This window comes from Apaloderma vittatum, unplaced genomic scaffold (assembly GCF_000703405.1).
Source record: "Apaloderma vittatum isolate BGI_N311 unplaced genomic scaffold, ASM70340v1 scaffold9107, whole genome shotgun sequence".
Lineage (NCBI taxonomy): Eukaryota > Metazoa > Chordata > Aves > Trogoniformes > Trogonidae > Apaloderma > Apaloderma vittatum.
This window is the reverse complement of record NW_009726667.1, coordinates 28,067-51,255: the sequence shown is the minus strand read 5'-3', so window position 1 is coordinate 51,255 and position 23,189 is coordinate 28,067. Positions and strand designations below refer to the sequence as shown.

The following is a 23,189-nucleotide window of genomic DNA, read 5'->3' as shown; positions in this document are numbered from 1 at the left end:
GAGGCAGAACTGGATAGTTTGTTCAAGTGGCTCTGCTTTATGTGCATTCAAAATTTGCTTCTAACAATAGGATTTCAAGAGTAAAATGCAACATGTTCACACATTTGAAGAATAATACAAATATGCTGTAGGAGTCCATTTGTCTACTATTCACTAGACACTGCAACACCTGACTAGTAGTCTGACATCAAATGATTCCCTTATCATTCAAACAAACAAAAAATTCTACTCAGAAATCTACGAGGCTTTCTTGTGGAAGTTACATATCTGACATTCATGTCCCCTCTTTTGATAGCTGAATTTACTAGTCAAAAAAAAATAAAAATCCCTGGTTGCATCGAATTTTTGCTGTGCCATTGCAATGAATCATTCTGTCCTCTGGTTACAGCACATCATGAGAATGCAATTCAGTGGGTGACCCAGCCAAGAGAGGACATGAACTACCTGATTTACAACTCTTATAGAGCACTGCATCTACATTCTCAAAAAAGGAACAACTAGTGTTTTTCAGGAGTTCATTCCTGACAAAAGCTCAACTTTTCCACATTTATGGCACATTTTCTTGAAAGAATTATTCTGCTGAAAACCCTACTTTACACCTAGGAACAGAAGAGATAAAACAAGTTGCGCACATTCTAACATCTACCTTCCTTAGTGGGCCACTTGGAGGAAACGACCTACAGAGCTTTGGCCATAAAGAAACTGACTTCTCCTACCCAGGAGGAAAGCAGCAATGGACCACACAATGCCTGGTCACTAAGGCTGCAGAGTAACTTTGGAAGAGCATCGTGTACTTAAGAGTGCTCTGTACTGGCAGCAGCAGGTACTAGCTATGAGCAATGATTATTTCCTGAAAATACATATTACTGAATACATTTGTCACATTTATATTTAGATATGGCCCAGATTTTCCACCTCACTGGCTTTAATCTGCCAAGCGGTTGCGTCAGCCATAACCACATACACTTATGCTCACCTTACTGATGTTTGGGATTTGAGATGAGGTAGGCCAACAAAAAACAGGCATTTTTTTTCCTACTAAACCAGAGAGACATAATGTGCTCTCTGAGAGGTACCTAGGTACTATGGGGATTTGCAATCAGGAAATTTTTATAGGAAAAATTGACAATATCTCATTGAAAGGCACATTCTGTCTTGAAATTCTCTATCTTCCGCACCAGATTCTATGACTTTGACATCATTATTCTTGAAATACTAATAAACCACTTAAATCACTGCACAGTGAAGAGCTGCTTTCCCCACATCCAACACCTAGCACAGCAAGTGACCCTTTTGCTACCTGCAGAGGCCAGCAAGCGTAGATTTTCCTGGACCAACATCGGCAGAAGGCAGAGAGGAAATCCTGGTGTCCTGCCCTTCCTCTGTGAAACAAAGAGGCTGTTCATTCAAATGCCTCCCTAGACTGCAGCTGTTGCATGGAAAGAAATAATCTCTGTGGCTATATTAGCAAAAATGGTTTCAGTTTCCCAGTTCTCCCACCATCTCCAAAACTGCATGCTGTCCTATGCAGGACTCAAAGGACTTTCCTAGTTCACCAGCATAATTAAAACAGGACAACTCATACACACAGACAAGAGAAAAGCACCAAATCAACTCCACTACAGCAAATAAAAGCAAGAGCAAATCTGTTAACTCTGCCATCTTCTCCTCCCATCCACATCCTTTGATTCTTCCCTTCAAAGCCTTATTGATTCATTAAAAATAAGTGTTACTGCAGGTGAGAAGTTTAATTTTGCCATCTTCTTATTGTTCACCCTTTAAAAAAAGGAAACTTAGTACCTCTGAAAACTGTTAATATCCCAAATACTTTAAAACGCTGTACAATTACAAGGCAAACACACCAAGAAATGGCAAAGCTTAAAAAACAGGAACTGTGACTACACAGGTGTCCTGTCCTACTCCTTTCATGTTCTGCTTTAAATTAGGTAAGCAATATTACATAAAAACATAAGCATTTTAGAAAAACAATAGGAACACTCTGTTTTGTCTATGGTGCCATTACTTTCATATCATTTGACTTCCTCTTTTCTTCCCTGTCGTAATGGTAAACCTGAGGGTTTACATTCATATTCTTACAAACATTGGCTAAAGATTGTGCTCCATCTCCTGAGCTGGCAGTAGAATAAACGGGCTGATTCTCAGAAGTACAGAGCACCTCTTGCAGAGCAGAAAATGCTGCTGCTTTGTACTGTGACAGCAGCAGGGAGGAGGAATTTAAAGTGAGCAAGTCGCAACCTGAGTGTGGCCGGGATCTGCATCCCAGCCCTGAACCAATCCCTGTGAATTGCAGAACTCTCAACATCACCCACAAGCTATAGTTATACTTTAGATGAAGTTAAACCATCAGAAGTTTTGAAGTAATTGCAAAGGCACAAGGGTTTGCTCAGCCCTCTTCCTAGTAAACTATAGCTCCAGATTTTCGCATTTATATGGATTTTCAGTTTCTGGTGTGTGGGGTTTTTTCTTTTTCTTTTTTTTCTCAATAACCATAATGCCCTTGGAAGTGTTTACCCCACTTTACCAATATAACTTACAGTGGCTTCACTTTAACAAAACACAGCATGCTTATACAGAGAACAGATGGACAGGAGATGTAAGAACATTGGGTGGAAATTGCACATCCTCTACCTTTTCCTTCTTTTGCTCTGAATTTTCATGGTCACTGCGTTTTGCTCCACCAACATACATGACACCTTCAAAGACTAAACACTCAGCCATTTTCAGAGTCTGCTTAAGAACTTTCTAAGTTATCATCATACACTTCAAAGGTATTTTAAGACACAGCTGAATCTATCAGAATGTACAACAACAAAGCCGAGCTGCCTGGGATGCTTTGCTCATGCCGTATGAAAACCTACATAGGAAAAATTCCAGCAGTGCTGCCTCAGTAAAGGAACTTAATCAACACTGAGCCCTCCAGTGACTAGGGTGCTTGATAAACAGAGGAGCAGACAATATAATCCAGTGAGTACTGGAGCCTTCATTTAGGGTCACCCAGTCCCAAACTCATTGCTCAGAGAGTCAAACCCTCCCCCAAGGACATTTTTAATCAGCTTTGTGGGATTTTTGCTTCCTCCCACAGCCTCCCAGCATCTCTAGTGCCTTTCCAAGTGCTACAGCATCTCCACCGTGGCCTGCAGTGCCTCCAAGAATACACAGTATGTAAAGAATTCTCCCCCCTCCATTAGCTCACTCAGATAGATTTGAGCAACAAGGAAAATGCAATGTTGAGAGGTTTTCCCACAGGATGCTGAATGTACTGAAATCCACACGCTCTGAGAAAAGGGTCCCTTCTCTTCCTGAGCAGACTCTTAACTCCGGCCTGGAGCTGACCTGTACAGAAAGGAGTCCTTTGCCAAAGCCAGCCAAGGAAAACAAGCAGACATATCTCCTTCCCTAGCCAGACATAGCTCTCTGGTGGAATTGGACCAAATGGTGAAAGGCTCCTGCTGGCTCATATGAGCAGCTTTGCTGGGATTAATGCAAGTTTGTTCTGTGTTTAGCACAGTGGGTAGGTAATAAATAAAGCCTGTTAGTCCCACTGAATGATGGAAATAAAAAGACATATTGAACAACTGCCTTCTTCACTCTGCCTCACTCGTTATCCATTTCAGATGAGGTAAGGATCTGTTCTTGAAGCGAGGTGGAGACGGGACAGGGAGGACTGCGTACCATGGGACCATGCTATTAAAGTCTGTACTATCCTGCAAATATGCAACAGGTTGAATTAGCATATCTTATATCTGAATTTTCACACAGCAGCACAAAATGCCATTTCCAAAAACCTCGCCTTAGTGTGATACAGCTCTTCTAATGTTATTTTGGTAGCATTATCTAAGCATACTTTTTGTTTTTAAAAAAAGAAATATCCAGGTTTGATTCTCTGACTTTGTAACAGCATCTGTTCAGGCATCAGCAGCACACTATTGAATTTTCCATGCTGTAATAGACTTTTTCTACTCAACACAAGAAATTCATCCATGCAATAGAGAAGGACACACAGTCAAAAAAACCAATGGGCATACACATTCTTTAGACAACCTAGACAAAAATATTTCAGGATATTTCCAAGACTGTAGATGAAAGATGGGAAACCATAGGTTGTCTATGGCATGTTTCCCTACAGCAACAAAGCTTATATGATCACACCGTCTGTGTGTGTGTTCCTCAGTCCTCCCAAAGGTATCTGAATTTACTGAAAAATGTCAACTAAATCTGAGAAAGGGCTAAGATTTTTTGCCAGTTGGTGAAATTATTTTAATTTTAAAATAAATTTCCCATCTGCTAGCCCTCTGAAAGATATCAGAGAGGAAAAATAATCACTTTCTGGGGAAAAAAAAGAGTCAGATAAGATGGTCTCAAGTTGATACTAAAATGTAACCCAGTTCTATTGAAAATAAACCAATATCAAGCTACAAAATGAAAGAGAGCCTCTGTCTCTGTTGACTATTATTTGCAGCCTTGCTTCTGGAGGAACACAGGGCTAATTCTTTGTTCTTTTAACTTGTCTAGCTTTTGCTGCGTGTGTTCCCACACTCATCCTTCTCAGTGACTCACGAAGTACTATGTCTACGGCAGGTTGCTGACTTCTTTCCTATTTTTTCAACTAAGTAAAACACTTCCCAGTCATCTCACACATGAACACATCCTCCTACTTCTAGATTCTCTCAGCCACAGGCCAGCTGGTGATTTTATGAGAAGCCTGGAAGAGTCTTTATTATTAATCTTTCTAACCTAAATAAACTATTTCATACTAAACAATTTGTCTCCAACTTTTATAAACATTTCATACAACACACTATAGATCAGATTATGGTTGTCTAAGACAAGACAATTGAGATTACAAGTTTCTGTGAAACCATTCCTGTGGTTTACATATACTTATGAGGCTGTGGAATATGTTTAGGAATCAGTAAAAATTATCCTAAGAACATATCTATAGGCCTAAATACACTACCTGGAGATCGATAACTCCCTAAGAAAATTTTTAGGCAAAACCAGAAATGAATTTAAATCCTCTGGTCTAAAGCAGAGGAAGATGGGAAAAAATGTTGCCAACACTGATGCTCTCTGTATGCTACCTGGAATCCCAGCTTGCAGGAAATTAACAGTAAAGATACACAAGGAAAAGTCTAGAGAGACACTTGCTGCAATGGCCACGCAGCACAAGGTCTGGACAGCAAGGAAAGATTTTCCATGGCTTATATCATGGCTAGCCCTAAACAGACCTCTGTCCCTCCACCAAACACATGCACAGAGGAACGGTGAAAAAAACTATCACCTGAAAAGCCTGCCACACTGTGCGTGGGTGCCAAAGCTCTCCAGATGAGGGCTATCAGTATGGGAAAGCATAGCAGAGAAGAGGAACCATGAATGCTCCTGTTGTCTGTACTCAAGTCTGAGCTATAAGCTGTGTCATCAGGAAACACTGACAGTGGGTTCCCCAGGATCCCAGACCATGCCTATGGCACAGTGGCAGGATTATGCCAAATTTATGTCATATGTACCTGTGTTTAATCTGAGCACATAATATACTCAATGCTATGTCTTAACCCAAATTATACACAACTTCTCAAAGCGATGTGCAGGCACTTTTCTTCACCATGGAAGAAACTGCCTTCTGTTGCAATATCCTTTTTTCCCTCTTGCAGGGTAACAGAGAATCAGTCTGGTTTAGAAATACAAAAAGTCCTCTTCACTGGGAAGCAAAGAATAATGATGCATAGCTGCAGACCATCTGAGTGAATAATACAAATACATCCAGTATGGAAGCAACTAAGTCAAGTAAAAGTTGTAACTTCCAAGAGGGTCACCACACAGTTTCATAAACCTAAGAAGAGAGCAAGATCTAGGACATCTGCAAATGAATAGACTGCTCAGCTGATCCGTGGACTACTTTGGCATTTTCTTCCCTGACGTTGCACAAGAGACATTTGAGTACACATGTCCCAAGGCTTTTTTCTTTGTGTCTTTGCACCTCAGTTGGCAATAGGACCAAGCCATAGTGTTCCTCAAGTTAAATCAAGAAAATACATTTTAAAAATGTACCAGTATCTCTGTAACATAACACATTTTTTCAAAAGGAAACAGAGATGGAGGGGAAGAAAACAGAGCGAGACTGAAATGTTTAATGGTTTCCCATAGTATTGCTTAATGTCAAGGGAGGAAGGCATTAAATAACTGGTGGAGGCATGCTTCCCTTTGTTAAGACACTCTACATCTGTGATTCTGCTGTTTGCTGAGATGTGGAATCCCTCCCAGTTGTCCCAGCAGCTCAGAGTCCTGACAGAGGAGGAGATGGAGAAAATAGCAAAGGACGAGCAGCTGTGAGTTTTCAAGCATAGTTTCCATTTGTTCCGGATGCCCACTGCAAAAGCACCTTGTTTTTTGGTAGTAACCAGCCTGAACATGTTTTCTTCAATTTGTTCCATGATGTGACACAACATGTTAATGCAAGGCAGCATACCCACGCACACCACACTTCCCTGAGGCTGCCTAATCTCCAGTGATATCCACCAATCCAAGTGCACAAAAACTTTCAATCTTTTTCCAAGAATCTGTTTCAATCAGACTTCAAGACTTGCTTTGCCATGCTCTGAAAGCATACATTTGAGCCCGAGGACTGGATTTATCTGATGATGAGCTCTTGTCAAGAGCTGTTAATGAAGCAAAGGAAATGACCCCATGGATCAGAACAATGAACCATTCCACTCCAGCAGTGGCCAATCCAGAGGATGTAAGCAACGGTTACAGAACACCCTGGACATTCTGGAGCCTTCGTTACTTGGGACTGACAGGCATCCCATTGCATTGGAGTTTCCTCTTTATTTTCAAACACATTGGACTGCCATTATTTAAAGAGAACTTTTTTTTGTTAATTTGATTTTTTCTTGCTGAAATTCTTCATTTCACAGCATTTGTTCTCTCTCCCCTTGCTGATTTCTGTTAGATTCTTTAATTAATGCTCTGTTATGGTTCCTTATATTTCCTCCTCTCTACTTAACTCCTTAATTTTTTTATATCCTTTGCCCTTTAAGGACCTACTCTCAGAAAATGATGCAGACAGTCCTAGTTCAAGCAACTAATCCCAATGAGAAAAGAGGCACTGCTATGTAGGTAAAGACTTTGGAGAATATGCTCCTAAATGCCCAAATACCTTTTATTTAGCTGAGCAGCATAAACCTGGGCATTTCCACAAACACAAATCGTGTTACACCAGCTAAAACAAAAAGAGAACAAGCACTTTCATATCGAGCCCCTCAGAATCTTTTAAGAGGATCCTCTTTTTGAATCCATCATAACCATCCTGGCACCCCAGGCAGTCATAAGTTGTTGCAATGATCTTTGCTTTGTCCTTTTTAGCGCAGTTAGATTCTATTTTTTTGCACATGCGATGAATTCCACAGAGAATCAAAGTTCGAAAATTTCAAAAGGACAGATTTCCTTTGACTCTCGGATGGAAGAGAAGGAACAGCATTTTAGGGTGCCTCTAATTACAGTCACCATGACGGTTCATATGTGTAGCAATAAAAAGAACGAGAAACCTACCTAATCATTAAAGTAAAGCAAACAATTCCTCTCTGTATCATCATACGCAGGTACTGGAGTTGCTAATAAACCAGGAAGAGCACCGAGGCACTGGAGGAGCATCTTTCCTATCTCCACAGTTTCTTAAACAACTTTAGAGGCATAATTTTATTAAGTATATGCAAGGCAGGTGATCTTAAACCTCAAAAAGAGTCAGTATAATAATTGTGTGCTCTTCTAATGCTCTCCAAAGGCCTATTCAGAGTCCATTCCGAAAGACAATAATATATCAAGAACTTCTGCAAACTTCCTCCTAATGAACACATGCCAATTTGAGACCAAGAATTCTGGCCTCAGAGGACAAAATAACCAGTGCTCTTAGTCTCTGGATGTTTTGCTACTTTATTTCAGAGTGATTCAAAATCTAATTAAATTTCTAAACTCTAATGAAATTACAGAAGAAAAATCATTTAGGATTATATTATATACAATTACTCACAGCTGAAAATTACAGTTAGCCTCTTTCACCAGGATAGGGTCTCCTGAGAAATCCTTGTTATTCATATAACGTATAAATCTGACATTACTCCCACTATTTACAGGTCGAAGGTAAAAGCAGAATTAATTAAACATATATATCCTGCCCAGTGGCCGAATAGTGGAAAGTGGGTAATAGAGAGAAGTCTCATAATGATGACTATGCTTGAAACCACATTTCCCAGTTTGGTCAAGAATCAGAATAAACCTACGACAAAGCAGGATTTTATTAAGCTTGGCTTATTCTGATCAGTGCTTTTCCTCACTGGAGGTATGCTGTGAATAAGAATAGTGAAGCATATCTAGTCAGCCATGTGCAGTCAACTAGCTGAACTATCTGAAGCATTTTGTGGAGAAGTAGCAACAGAATAAACCAAGCAGCTTTAGAGACTTCAGCCAAATACTCGGATGTTTAGTTGACGAGATGTTTGGAGAGCCTTGAGCTCCCTGATGGACAAGGGGAAACAAACCAACCAACCAAACAAACAAAACAAAAAGAGGAAAAAGAAAAGTTTTTTAAAAAGAGAGTGTTGACATTCATTCCTTCCACAAGAGGTTCTCATGAACCCTGGAGCATGGGATCATTTGCAGATGAAACACGAGGTACAAAAACACTGGGGGTTTCTTATGAGGATGCTGATCTTTTCTGTCCAGCTGCTGCAGAGATTTTTGTTTGCTTGCTCTTCTCAACTCTCATTCCAGAAAGAACTGGAAGTAGTGAAACAGCAAAACTCAATTACACACATATGTATGTGTGCAATCAGTCACAGTGAGTCAAAGTATTAACAAATACTTTCTCTCACACCTACCACAGCCAGTTCTAGCTATACAGCAGAATAAACTAGGAATTAAGGCCACCTCAGAGTGGGTCGTCAAATACATGTGTCATCTTTATTTATATTTTTAGTGCCTTTAGAGTCTTATTTGTTGGCTAGCACTGTGTTTTACTTATCCCTCCACAAACACCTGGAAGTCATAAACACAAATTTTCACTCACAGCTTATCAGAGCATCTAAACACTTGTGAACATGTTGATCATTTGTAGCAATTTTTCCATCAAGGTGGCCATACACATGAAGTCACCAGCATTCCTTATGGACGACAATGGTCCCAGTAAAAATAGACTTCTGAAGGAAGGGTTTACAACTGTAATTACTGAGCAAGACAGATATTTTGTCCAGCCTTAAAGATGTGAGATTCTTCAGAGATCAGATTCCTCAAACACTCCCTCACCAACAGCAGGAAAAAAGAAATGCCCAGGAGTTTTTTCTCTCAAAGCTTCTCACTCAAGATGCATTTAAGATTATTTTGGCTGGAATATAGAATCATCTACATGAGATGAAGATACCAGACAACACAGGACTAATCTAAAGCACAAAGGTACATCAAGAGGCAAGAGGTAATAGCAATAGACGCTCCCGAGACTTCTGTTGCAAAAAAATGAGGCCTATGCTTTTGTGCCTTTCCCCTCTGACGAATGGATCTGAAATGAGTTGAGCGGAATAAGTTCACTTAGTAGAAACATTAATATTTACTTATATGTTTTGCTGTCATTCAGTACTAGAGCAGGTTAACTTGTTTGAAATCATGAATTCTCCCGAAGAACAGAAAATTCTGTTTTTTCACTACGGCTCAAAGAATAAGCTTAAGTCCTATCAAAAGCAGCATCTGCTAGTAAATTCCTGCTTTTTAGTTCCTACTACATCAAGACATTTTTCATAGGCCTAATTTCTTTTCCAGGAACTGGCTTGCAATCGTTTTGCAGCCATGGTGAATTTCTCCTGAAAAATCTGATTCTGAAAGGGAAAAGTTCAGCCAAGTACTCGTCTGCTCAAAATGTTATGATGGTGTTCATGCTGAGCTCACACTAAAGCTGGCAACATTGAGAGAGATTACCTTCTAAGGCAAAAAATCCACTTATATCTCCACGGATTTAGAAGACACCAGCAGAGACCAATTCATTGCAGAATGACTTTTTCAGTTTTGTAAAATAAATGTTAGCATTTTCAGTTCCATAGAAAGCAAAACAGCTGAAACAGGCTGTGGCTGTTGGCTGTGCACCTTTCTCAAAGAACATGTGGAAGTGGGGAGTTTGTTTACATGTTGGACTTAAACCCAAAAAAGGGAACTTATGTTTGCAAATGTAACTACTCAGGATGTGACTGTAGTTTCCCAATATAGTCACATGACCCGTTTTATCTTCTATTTATTTTTTTCTTTAAAAGACACCACAGAAGGGCTAAATTTTGAAAATTTCAGTGAAGCAACTCTGTTGTCAAAACTTCACAATGAGCTCACTAACAAGGTGGATATCAGTCCTAATGGCATTTCTTCTCTTACGTAAGTGAACTATCATATTTCTTTTCTGTCCTCTTTGAGAGCTTTTTCTTTTTCCCTGAGCTTGGTGGCATTATTTACTTCCCAGTCTAATTGTATATATGTTGTTTAAAACTTTGTTTAGAGCTCTGTTCCTTGGTGGAAGAACATTTGCTGAGACAGTGATGTATTCTAATGAGTTTTTTATCTAACATTTCCTAGACTGGGTATTAAGGTCTTTGCTGTGCACAATACGGAAGTTAAATACACAGCAAAAAACACCACAAAGTCAAATATCTGCATCTTTGCAGATGAGACGGCAGAGCTGCTGAACATCTTGTTTGGCACTGCATAGAAAATGGTAATTCAGTAGAGTATAAGAAAAAAGTTGATCTGTGTGCATGCTACCTGCAAGCCACTTTTGGTCTTTGTGATTCTCACTTATAGGACTTCGATGCTGCTAACTCCCACTGCTTCTAACACTTTCTGCCAGCCCAAAGCAGGGCTTTCTCATCCTCACCACTTGGCTCTTCATGGTTACTCACCTCCACTTTGTGCAGAGGAGAGGTGGGGCTCATGGACAGAAACTGTCAGCAGGGGTCATGTTAGCACTGAGACTAATGAGGAGGGTGGAGCTGGCAGCAGCTACAAAGACAAAAGTTTACAAGGGTTGCTGTGCTCTCTGAGATGTCAGGTAAAGAGGCAGGCACCCTCTGGTGGCAAAAGCCTCATCTTTACCTAATGAACACCTCTCACGCTACTATACTTTACGCAGAAATTCAGAGAAAATCATCACCTACCCTTGGGGAATCCCACAAGAGTAGTTTGTCTCACCTGAGGCATGCAGACCAACTAGCTTGCATCCACTGTCTATCTGCTCCTACCTTGGATTCTGCAAGCAAAGTTATCTGTAGATCTACAGCAGTGGTCTATCCTCCTGTAGTCCCTCTCAGGGTACCTCTCAGTTACCTCTCAGGAATTTGTTGGTATTACTATCTTTTTTGTTGTTGTTGGCCCTTAAAGCCCTCCATACCTTTCTATAGGCACTTCCAAGAGTCCAGAGGAATGGTGACTGTGCACCACATAGGATATGGGTAACCAACCATTCTTACAGATGTGAAGTCAGCAATGACTGCTCCCTAGCTACTGACTAGTAACTGCTCAACAATCAAATGGCACAAGTGCCATTAATACAGTAGCATTTGCTTAGAAGACGGAGATGCAAGTTCCAAGAGCAGCAAGACATGTTCTACAGCAAAAGGCACTTTGCAATAAATACAAGGAAAAATGTATTAATGTGCCTACAAGTGTCACATGGATAGGTGCAGGCAATGCTGTATCTACAGGACTTGGATAGAGGTGTGTCTGGCAATGACTGGAACTCAAAAAAATCCCATTTTCATGTAGGAGTGACTCCTGTCCTCATCTGTCACTATAAAGAAGGATTTTTGCCTATAATTTGAAGACTGAGGAAGGACTCCATCTGTCTGGATGCTGGCAGTGCCTATCTTACGAATTTTACATGTAGCTGGGAATTTTGCTACACTAAATGCCAGACAATATACCTTTCTTTTTAAATTTTTTTTTTTTTTAATAATGGCTTCTAGAAGTGGTTTCCAACAGGATCGTTGGGTGTTATCTCTTTGTTGTCATAGCCTCTTTGTTTGACTCTGAAGTTGCTCAGACACCCACTGTGAGCCATTTCCTTTTTCCATCCTACCTCTTGAATTTCCCAGGTACTTGCTTCCTTTTTCATTTGCTGGCCCAAAGATGATGAGCACTGAACCCCTGGCTACTGCAATGCCACAGAACTAGCCACGATCTGCTGCAATGAGGAGAAACCTGAGACAGGGGAAAAAGGGAGAAGAAAGCCACATGTAAACAGGAGGCCATAGAAGTGAAGGGACTAAGGCAAGTGCTGTGCACTGAGAAATACAAGGCACATATTGCTGATTATCAGTGTAGGTTATGGCTGGGAGTTGTTTACAATCTCTCATAAGGTGAGCTATTCCTGCTCCTTGATCTTATGTCCAAATTACATTCTGCACCGCTTTCCTGCAGGCAAGGCACTGAGTGAGCACAGTTATGTAGGAGAGGGCACAGGGAGAACAGGACATCCCTCGGTGTGCCTTAAAAGCTCTTTCCTGCTTAGCCCAATTCTGTGCACACCAGGTCTGAGGAGGGCTAAGCTGAGATCACAAACCAGGGGCTCCCAGGCTGGTACACTTATTTGTGAGTCCGTCATCTGCTCAGTGTATGTGCCTTGAGGGAGTTAACGGTACTGGCTGAGGACTAAACTGTGCATCCAGAAGCAAAAGGCTTCTCAGCTGCATGCCTAGCTCCAGCAAACCTGACTGAGCCCAGCTCCTCAGGCAAGCTGCCGCAGCAGATTCACACTTACTCTTTCTCTGGCCTCCTTCACGTCTCATGTGAGACCTACCTAGCCTGCAGTCTCATCTCTGGACACGCTGCCAACAACACACACAAAAAGACTTTCTCCCAGCAGCTGGAGATGCAGCTCATGCCTCTCACAGACTCCTGTGCTGTCAGGACCCTGGGGACACATCTCTATTACGGTACCACTTGCAGTTATGCCTGAGCCAGCTACATTGGAGAGGTGAGAAAGTATCGTCAGTTGCTGCAAGACCCTTAGAAAAATGATCCGTGAGTCACTCACGAACAGACATCACACTGATCTATGAGGCTCTTCCACCAAGAAGCAAATGCTCTCCAAGTCCTGAGGGTTTGTTCAAAGCGTGGGAGTTAGTCTAAACCTGGTATAGAGGGACAAGGGGTGGGAAAGCTAGCACTGTGACTGGAGTGCTGCAGAATTTGAGGCATCATTTCTAACCCTTCCATAGTGGGAGGTTTGTGAACATCCCCAGATCTAAATTGAAGATGGCATCTTGGTCAAAGAGCAACACATGCTAATCCATTTCTTTCCACCTAAGAAGAAACTGAAACTAACACAAGCTGGCTATCTAACACAGTCCTCAAAAGCAAATGGTATTTAAGCAGAACCCAGTAAATGATATTAAACCTTAATTAAAACCATATTGAAAGTATGAATTGAAAATGTTCTCTCTAGTCCTGTGGGTTTCCAGAGATTTCCCTCCTTTCCTTTTAAAAAAGAAACTAATAATTTAATCTCAATATATTAAACTGACCTACATAAAATATTCCATGTAAAATATTATTTCTGTCATAAAAAACATAATCTGTCACTGGTTTAATTCCATTAGAAAGCATACATTAAGGTCTATGTATTATGATCATTAGGATAATAAAAGTAATACAATATCACTTTTATTATGTTTGAATTTAAAACATTCTTCATATGGGCACAAAGAATAATTAAAGGAATGGAAGAAAGGGTTTTTTTTAAAATTTATAGTGAAATAAATTTACAGGCAAGAGCAAAGAGACTGTCTTTTAATCTGGAAAATCAAGTGCTATGTTTTTTACACCCACTGGGTAGTCCTAAGGCTTTTTTTAAAACAAAATTTCCATTTCTTTGTAACTTTGATTTTGGTCATGTACTATAGTCAGCTTTTGCGATCATATCTGCAGTCCAATTCCCCACCCCTCTCAACTCCCTTCTCTGAGTGTCACAGGGGTTTTGGAGACAAAACATTTCTGCTTGTATAAAACAAGCTTCCTGACATTTTAATGATAAAGAAAAGCTTGGCAAAAAAAAGGACTTTCAGCTCAGAATTATAGTTCCTAATACAGATTTGCTTTAAAACCCAAGATTTTTTTAAGCTCATCTCCAAATTTTTGAGGCTTGGTCCATAATTTATAAAAATTTGAGATTAGAAAATGTGATTAGACAGTGGATTGCCAAAGATCAAGGGCTATAGAAGAGGACTTCATATTCTGCCTGAAACATGTACAGGAGATAAAAATTTCGCAGCGTCCTGTTTTAAAATGCAGGAGACATATCTGCCTTTAAAGCCTTCTCATGATCCAGGTACTTCAGGCAGCTACACATCAGTTATGTCATTTGGAGCTACTTGAGAAGACTTCAGTGAAAAATATTCTTGCATACCCATCACTGAAAACCTATTTAAATGTACATTTAGTAAGTTTCTATAATAAGCAAACAACATTAAAACTAAACATGACTTCTCTCCTTTTCCCTGATTTTCTTTTTTGAAAATTTTGAATCTATTTCCTTTGAAAAGTACTGGGGATTTAATTTTTTCCATTCTATGCCAAAGGCCTGCACGCTCCAAGCATCGGGCAGCACAGCTCGGTGGCTTTACGGAGAAGGGAAGGGCCAGGAGGGTGTCCTTTTGATGAACACGGAACTTGGCATGGAGGGTCTCTGGAAAGGTTGCTTTCAGCCCATAACATTTTCTTGCAAGAGGAAAAAGACTGTTCTCTGCCAGCAATAAATCACATTGTGAAAACTGGAACTACAGGCAGGATTGGGACTCGGGTTTTCGGGAGAGGGGTGCTGGGGTACACCATATCCTCTCTTCTCAGCATGTCTTATTAGCTTTACTGCATCTGTAATCTTTTTCTGACTATAAAGCAGGTTCTCTTGCACACAGCTCTCAGGCTTGCAGTGAGGAAGCTCTGGAATGGAAACAGGGCTAAGACGACATAAAATGTTAAAAGTGTATTTTCTATTCTGTCCAAAAACTGGCATATGGTGGCCACATTCTTAGGATATTAACACTTCACTACTCCAGGAAGCCTCAGATCCTTTCTCAAGCTTTACCAGGATCAACCATCTCCTTGGAAAGTCAGATGGAGCATTGTCCTTGAATATAGAGCATTCTCCTCGATGTTCTAACAGGCTAAACTATTTCAATTTCAGATTTTTGGAGAGCACAGGTCTGTGCTTCTGGAAACTCAGAGGAGGAAATAGGTGAGTTCATGGTGAGATTTTTGCTTCCAGACAGGAAGTCGAGGTGAGGCAAAGCAAACATAACAAAAATTACTGTGCTTCTACATGTTTTCTGTGTAGAAGACAATAATGTAATTGTGTGCTTGTACTTTATGCAGCACAGCAGAGTCCTGCTGTGTGATTGGGGCTTTTAAATTGTTTTTACGGATTTAAGTTTGGGGGGAAAAGCAGAACTCTAGCTCTAAAACTCAGCTGAGACCTGCATGTACCAAAAGCTAAAATTGTTCATTATCATAAAATGGCATTGAGCTCTGTTGCCATGGGTTAACATGGTTTCATAACATGCAGAGGACTGAATAAGCAGACTCTTCTCAGGTATCTAGTCTGGTTCAGCATTGTCGGGCAATTGTAAAGAATTAATTTTTTTAGGGATGCATTTAAACTTTGGAAACCTTGTGTCACATGAAAACACAAAGTCTGTATTTATTACTTAATGGTGTATACTCACTGACTTGTTTCAATTTTTGCAGATTTCACATATCTTATTATAGGAGTGACTCTGGGAGCATTTCTAGCAATTGGTTTTGTAGCAGTAATAATCTGCATGATCAAAACCCAAATGATTGACAATGTCTTTGGAGGTAAGAAAAAATACTCCTGATTTCTTATCCAGAAATCTAGATCTTATGTTTTAATACAGCAGATCTGAGCTTCAGTGTTAGAGACTGTTGGGTACAGCTCTGGATTTCCTTTGAAGAAATATCTAAAAAATGTTTGAAGTGCTGGAGTCCCTAGAACTGCAGATTCATATTTCAGTATAACTAGCTCTGCTCTTTGGTTGTACAAGAGAAACAGAATTCACTTCAGCATGCTGCTTGGGTATCTTTTATCCTAATTAATTTTTAAAACAGAATTCTGTCTATTCAATGTAAGTTAAAAGCCTGCTGGATTTGCAGGATGGGCAAGAGGCTTACTCACAATTCCTAGTCAGAATTATTATTTATTTCAATGATTCTGGACTTTTCTCTCAAATGTGACTGCCTAACTCTTGAGATACACAGTTTCAGAGTACATGGTAAAACTCCCTATAATTTTTCTACTGTGACTGCTTCTCAAGTTGCCACATGAAAGCATGTTTTGCATCTGAAACAGGCAAAAGCTCTTTGATATAACATCATAACTTCTGGTAGCAAGAGTTCCTTTTGACTTTGGACCAGCAGTTTACAAACTATGGTTTGGATCCAAACCCCAAATCTTAAAAGTTAAACTGAATAACGCCCATCGTTTCACTAGACAGAAGTGAGTGAGTGGCTGAATTTTTCCCATGGGCCTCTCCAGAGGCAATGGTGGTCCCTGGCCCTCCATCCTCTGCACAGAACCTCTTGACAGGACTCCAAAGTGCTTCACAGAGCAAATATTGTGATGATTTCTTCCACTGAAATAACAGCAAATACAATAGCAATAGATAGTGGCAAATGAAGAAGCACAAAGTACTAACAGATTGACTAGAACATCAGTATAAGCTGTTCTTTACTACAAAAAAGTGAGTTCCGGGACTTCACTAAAGCAAACTTCTGCAAGCCATGTTTTGCTTGTCAGGAGAGTTCTGTACTCTTTGTAGCAAATGAAAATTTGCCTTGGAAGGAAACCATAGCAGAAATGGAGTGAAGCAGTGAGGTAATCTCATGAAACATGAGGGGAAGCAATCCTTACTGAAAGAAGAAGGACTAGAATATGAAAGTTTGAGGACTGAAAGCATCACTCCATCTATGGCATCTCAACGGCAAACTTCAAAAAAGCACTTTGCAGCTGCATGAAAAGCACCAGCTCTTGCAGTCCACTTTTCAAAGCAGAGAAATTCTGATATATGTAGCCAGTTTCCACAATGAAAAATGAGTCGGACATTAAACAAGGAAAATGCAGCGAAAGAACGGAGAGGCGGCTGCTGCACAGGACTGGGACCTGCTCGTCTGCTGTATCCAGAAACATTTGATTCCGTGGCTAGATCTTTGCATTAATCTTCACGTAACAAATGAGAGGTAGTTTTCCAGCATCCAGAACGGTCAAGCCCTAATAAGTCAGCAGTGCACCATGACACCCCACTTCAGCAGTAGTCACTGACTCTTGCTTAGTAAAGAGGGCGGAATGGTCTTAACTATTAGTGGCCAGCTTAGCCCGAACCTGTGACAAGCATTAAGCTTGGAGTGAGCTCTCTGGACCCAATGCTGCTATAGTGAGCTCAGCCTGTCAGTTATGACCTGATTCGGTCCTACTTACAGTAAACACTGATCTTCTAAAGGGTCTTCAAACAGACTCCCAAGGTACCCCAGGAGGATTCAAATGACAATCTAGTGCCACTTCCTGAATGAGGAATGGTTGATGCTTTCTTTAGCAGCACTACAGAGCAGGTCTAAGGGGAAACTGCTTCCACCTCATGCTCATCAAGCATCTGCCCTCAAAGTTGTTTCTCATGACTCTCTGGGGATATGCTACAATGAAACTCAAAATAGGCAAAATATTAGCAAAGATACAGCCTTAAGAAAATTTGCGTGAGATATCCCAGCTGGAAGAATGAAGAAGAGCTTTAGGAAGGTTGCATCACACTGCTAATATTAAAGAGTTTTACATCAGAAAGGACGGCTGGATCTTTACTAGCCATAACTACGTTCTCCTGGTTGCATCCTCACAAATTCTGAGCAGGCCTATCACAACTCTGTTCCTTGTTTCTTAACTCACTGGAGTTTTCTGTTTTCTCTTTAGAGTCGGATGGCAAAATGGAGAGAAGGTAAGAATTGTTGTTCCCTGTGTTATGATACACAAACTAAAATGCTGAACTCCTCTCTTTATGCCTGCTGCTTCCTCACAACTGTGACTTGAAGGATAAAACATAACACATGCAAGGCTCTAGAGGATCATGATATACAGCATATCTAGTGGATCTACATGGAAAAAGGCAATTCCTTGGAACAATGTTTTGACATTTCAGAAATAGGCAAGAAATCCCAGCAGACTGAGATTCTTTTTAAAAAAGTAAATCCAAACACTTTCAATTAAGCTTATTATTCTTTTTTCCCCAGTTTAGTCTATGTATTGTGATAGCACACTCGTTTAAGAATGTCTCCATCCTTGATGGAAGGGATGCATTTTTAACCTTCACCTTCCCTCCCCTTACCCAGAAACAGCAAGACCACATTAGGTTTTGAGCACCTGACAGGTTCCCAGGCATAAGAGGCAGTTCTAGACTGCTTCGGCTATGGTCACTCCTCATCTGCTCCAAGGACAGGCAATAGGGCAGAGATGTACAGGAGCAGGAACTCTGGACTGCAAGTTGTCTGTTGGCTTGTGGAAATCTGCAGATGTGGAAGCTTTTTTGTGTCCCTTTGAGACATTTTATAGGTGACTAAAAAACCCCACACATTAATTAATCAGTATTCTCAGGAACCAAAGGCATCAGCTGTACTCAGTGACCTAAGAAATGGGTTTTGGCCTCTCTCAGAGAGCTAGATAGAGTGAGGTCCCCATCACAGGCATCCCTCATAAAGAGAGCACAGCATGTGTAAACACGCAGTCGAAGATCAAAGCAAGAGTACCCTTTGCAGCAAGTACTTCAGTGTTTTGCCTGTCCAACAGAGAAGGGTCCCAGCCGGGAAGCCTGTGTTATTTTCCCAGGGAGAGGCTTCCCCAGCCTAACATAGCTAACTGTCACAAAATGTTTCCTTTCTAGTAACACACTACACTCCTACAAGACACTGTTAATTTCTGTGTATTAATCTAAAACAGATTAGGACTACTACATGGCTAGAAGAACATAGAATAACCAGTAAACTTTCTGGTGCATTAAGTACAGTATAGACAGTGCAATGAATGGTAAGGGCATGAGAAAGAGCTAAGCCATGACAGAAAAGCCAGAGACCAGAGTCAAGAGAAAAGGAAATAAAGGGAAGAGAGGGACAAAGACAAAAGCAGAGACAGAAGGAAGTAGATTTACTGTCTGGATGAAATGTATATGGTATGATCCATGAACTGTTCAACACTGGACTTTTCTACCTTTTCCTTCAGAGACAGTTTGAACATCTATGACACTGTCCTCATATCATTCTAGGGGAAGCAACCAATTTTGTCATGTCAGCAACATTTAACATCTTTCATGACGACCTTACATTGATCCCTTTGATGATTCTTCTTCCCAGTCTACAGGCATTTGCTAAAAGCTGAAGTTTTGAGTTTCATGTCAAAATTCCAGTCGTAGAACTGGAAACATAACACAATACACAAACTCTTTGCCTCAGAGCCAACAACACTGACAAGTGAGAGAAGCTGTAATTCAACAATGTTTGGGAGCAAAACTATGGATGCTACAGATGAGGTTATTTTGGTTAAGTAGAAAAAAACTAGAGATCTACCATTGCTTCTTGATCAGTTGCAGCTTTCAGTTCCACTGTGGCAGCAAGTAATTTACTAACAAATCTTCACTTCAAGGCATCTGTGTATTACTCCTTGGTGGCTCATTAAGGGATTCTATAATACAGGTGTTAATCTGGAAAAACAGTAGAGCCTTCTACTGGAAACCTCTGAAAGTAAAAATATTACCAGACCCATAGCAAACATTTAAAAATGCCCCTATAAACTAATCCTTAGTAGTATGAGCAAAATGCAGATATCCCTAAGATAGTATAAATTTTTAGCAAGTAAGTATGTACAGTGGTTTGTTTTATTAACAAAGCTGTACTTTTCTACATCTCAGATTGCTGATGCAGAACTAGCTTAGCTGGTTTTAAACCATCATTCTGCAACCCAAGCAATCTACTCTCAGAAGGTCAGAAGGAAATACAGCACACAGGATTCAATGCACTTTTTAATTTTTCCTCCCAGTATTCTTCAGGGTATGGTCTTTCTAGATGGTAGAGTTTGCACTGATATAGGCCTATACCTAATGGGACTATCTTAAAGGTTGTACCTTTATAGCACAAGTAATAGCTGAAGTACGCAATAGGCTTCCATAGGACTCTCACCCATGTTGACATCTTTTCATTGCAGCACAAACCTTGACCCAGAGAATGTGGTTATATGCCATGTTTTGGATTCCAACATTCTTCATCTAACTGGTTAAGGTTGTGTATCTCTGAAAGGAGCTTTTCTTAACAACGAGAATCAAAAAAATAAAAATAAAAATTTCCCCAAACTCCACAAATGCAAAGTTATCACAATATCCCCCCCGTTCATTTTCTGGAAAGAACGTTAAAATATTGGTCATGCTAAGTACTCACATTGCAACTGCTACAGTATTATAAATACTGAGGAAATTCCTCAAGAAAATCCAAGCTGTATTTTCATTTTTATCTGATTAATTTTTCCCCAGAGGTCATAGGGATAGTTTCCCATTTACTCAGGTCACCAGACTAATAGATAATTAGATCTAAACTGATTTTAGCCACTTGCTTCAATTCCCTGGGGATTCTAATACAAGGCTAGTCCTGGAAAAGCTTTTGATAAAGCAAAATCCATTATCTGAAATCACCTGGTTCTAGATTTACTGCAACCAATCATACAGCCATCCTGAATCTCTCAGAGATACAAGCAACCTAAAATCCTTGGTGATAACTGAGATACCACCCCTTTAGGATCAGAGAGGAGACCTGTCATATCTTCTGCAGACCACTGAATTTTCTGGTTGAGCAGTGATGATTATTAGCATTTGTTCAGAAGAAAAAAAACACCAAACAGTCCAACTGACGGAGCACTCGGCAAATTCTCCTTCAGCCAAATTTTGTTTTAAATTTCATGTCATTATTCCCACAAGTTCCTCAAACCACTCAACAAGTTCTCCCCCTAGCTGGCAAATCTTCTGAGTGGGTGTCACCCAACACAGCACCATCACAGTTGATGGAATTCCTCAGCCTTGTATCAGCTGAATGCCTTGATGCAGACAATCATCTTCTGTGCTAGAACTGGTACTAAACCTAACCAACACGTTGCAAGAACAGGTTTCCACTAAAATCAGGAAACGTTCTGCTGTGTGCCCCTTGATACTTTCAAAATACTTAAACCAGAAATGTTTCTACATCCACATGACACTGACAGTGCATTGCGAAAATACTAACAATATTTATTTAGGCAGGTATATAACATCAAGATTTAAACAATCAGCTCTTAATGGGATGGCACTTAAACTCAATGGGATATTTACTAACACTTGAGAATAGAAAGAGACTTGAAGCAAGCTTCAGTCAGCTAACAAAACAGTAATTTAGATGTCAACTGACAATTATTTAATGTCCTCTTTTTTAATTAACAGCTCATGTCAGTTTCAAATGCCATCTTGGTGTAAGCTTGGTAAATTATAATGCCTAAAAACTTCATGTAAGTTTAATGTATTAATAAAAATGTCTGGGCACATTTAATGCTAGCAATATTTTGAGTTAACTATGGTGCATGGCAGTCAGATTTATTTTGACAGAAGGAGACAAAGAAAGAGACATAGAGAGACAAGAAGAAGGATGAAGAGACAGTATATGTTTACTAAAAAGGAAAAGGTACATATTTTAAGCCCGCTGCAATAGCAAAAAGGGAATCTGTTGCCTCAACAGATCCTGGGCAACAGCACACATCAAAACTCCCCATGGACCTACCGGGTTCTATAGACACTCATGGAAACCACTCAGCAGATCAGGTTTTAAATGAAATACACAAGTCATTCTGATATTTGATGGAGGAGAATAGCAGCTTGGGAGCTGCATTAACCAAGTTCCAAGCCTATCAGTGATTTTCTTTTGTTACCCAAAACAGCATCTAGACATTCTGTTGTATTTTTCACTCGACTTCTGCAAAGGGACTGATTTCTCTCTCCTTTGCCAGACTATGTTTGGGAAACACAAGGTACTCTTAAGAATCAGAGCATTCTTTAGGCAAATGAGAGGGCTTGAAATGCTCCTGCACCTTGAAAGTGAACTGTCTCAGCCCAAATATTTGAACCAAGAACCCTTTTCCTAGCATTTTGTCATATTCAGGTCTGTAGCCAGCTGCATTGACAGGCAGAGATAAAGAACAAAATTTGATCTTACAATTTCTTATCTCTCAAAAAGGTTTAGAGTCAGATAGAAAGAGGAATCTGTTTTGAAGAAGAAAACAGTTCTTTCTGATCTAAATAGTCCACATTGGTCTGCAGTAATATGAATTGCAGAATACATAATTTACCCAACTGGAAGAGCAGTGCATGAGAGAAAAGGATCAAGAACTAGAGCGTAGCTTGTGAAGCACGCTGGGCATTGAAATGCATTGCAGTGACTCAGATACAGCTCAGCTGCAGGATCAGCTATTCACACGTAACACTACACAGACTGCAGCCAGGGAGCAATACTGCCTCAGCTGCTCTACTATCCATTGAAATCATATCTGCTCAAGATGCAATCACATACTGCTGCTCTACTATAGCCAAGTTCAATGGCAAAAGTACTTGAAACAGCATGATGTCAAAAATAAATCTGCAAAGGAATTATCTTTATCCAGGTCCTAATCAGAGTAACTAAGTTGTCTTGTGCACAGAAAATTTTTATACAATGAGAGCAGACGTTTTCTTTGTGCAGACCTGACTTTAAGAGGACATTTTTCCCAACGGTAAGGTATCTCACTTTTCATCCTGGAGGTATCTGGAATAAGGCTAGTTCATTCTCCACGTTTCATTCAAACTGTTGCCTTGCTGCTATGATCCTCATTAAAATATGAACATAGAATTTGTTTGGATACCTTTGCAGAGGAAGATGAAATCAATGACTCATTACATGAAATACATGACAATTGAATTGTCTATCACTACAAAGTACTAACAATGTCAACTGCAGATAGAGCTGAGGAAGCACGCATTTTCCTAGGCATAAATCTGTGTCCATCATATACTTCCAGGAGTATTGGGGAAAACCAGCACCCCACCTTTACC

General features: G+C 40.1%; 1 protein-coding gene across 1 annotated transcript; it reads left to right on the top strand.

Annotated features, from left to right (window-relative positions):
• Positions 1-10,373: 10,373 nt before the first annotated feature.
• On the top strand, positions 10,374-18,041 carry LOC104276899 (chromosome unknown open reading frame, human C10orf128; the record flags this gene model as incomplete). The annotated part of the gene is made up of 4 exons (XM_009873368.1): positions 10,374-10,425; positions 15,227-15,277; positions 15,787-15,897; positions 18,017-18,041. Coding segments are annotated over exons 1-4 (239 nt in total), but the record flags the coding sequence as incomplete, so codon positions are not given.
• Between the last annotated feature and the right edge of the window lie 5,148 nt (positions 18,042-23,189).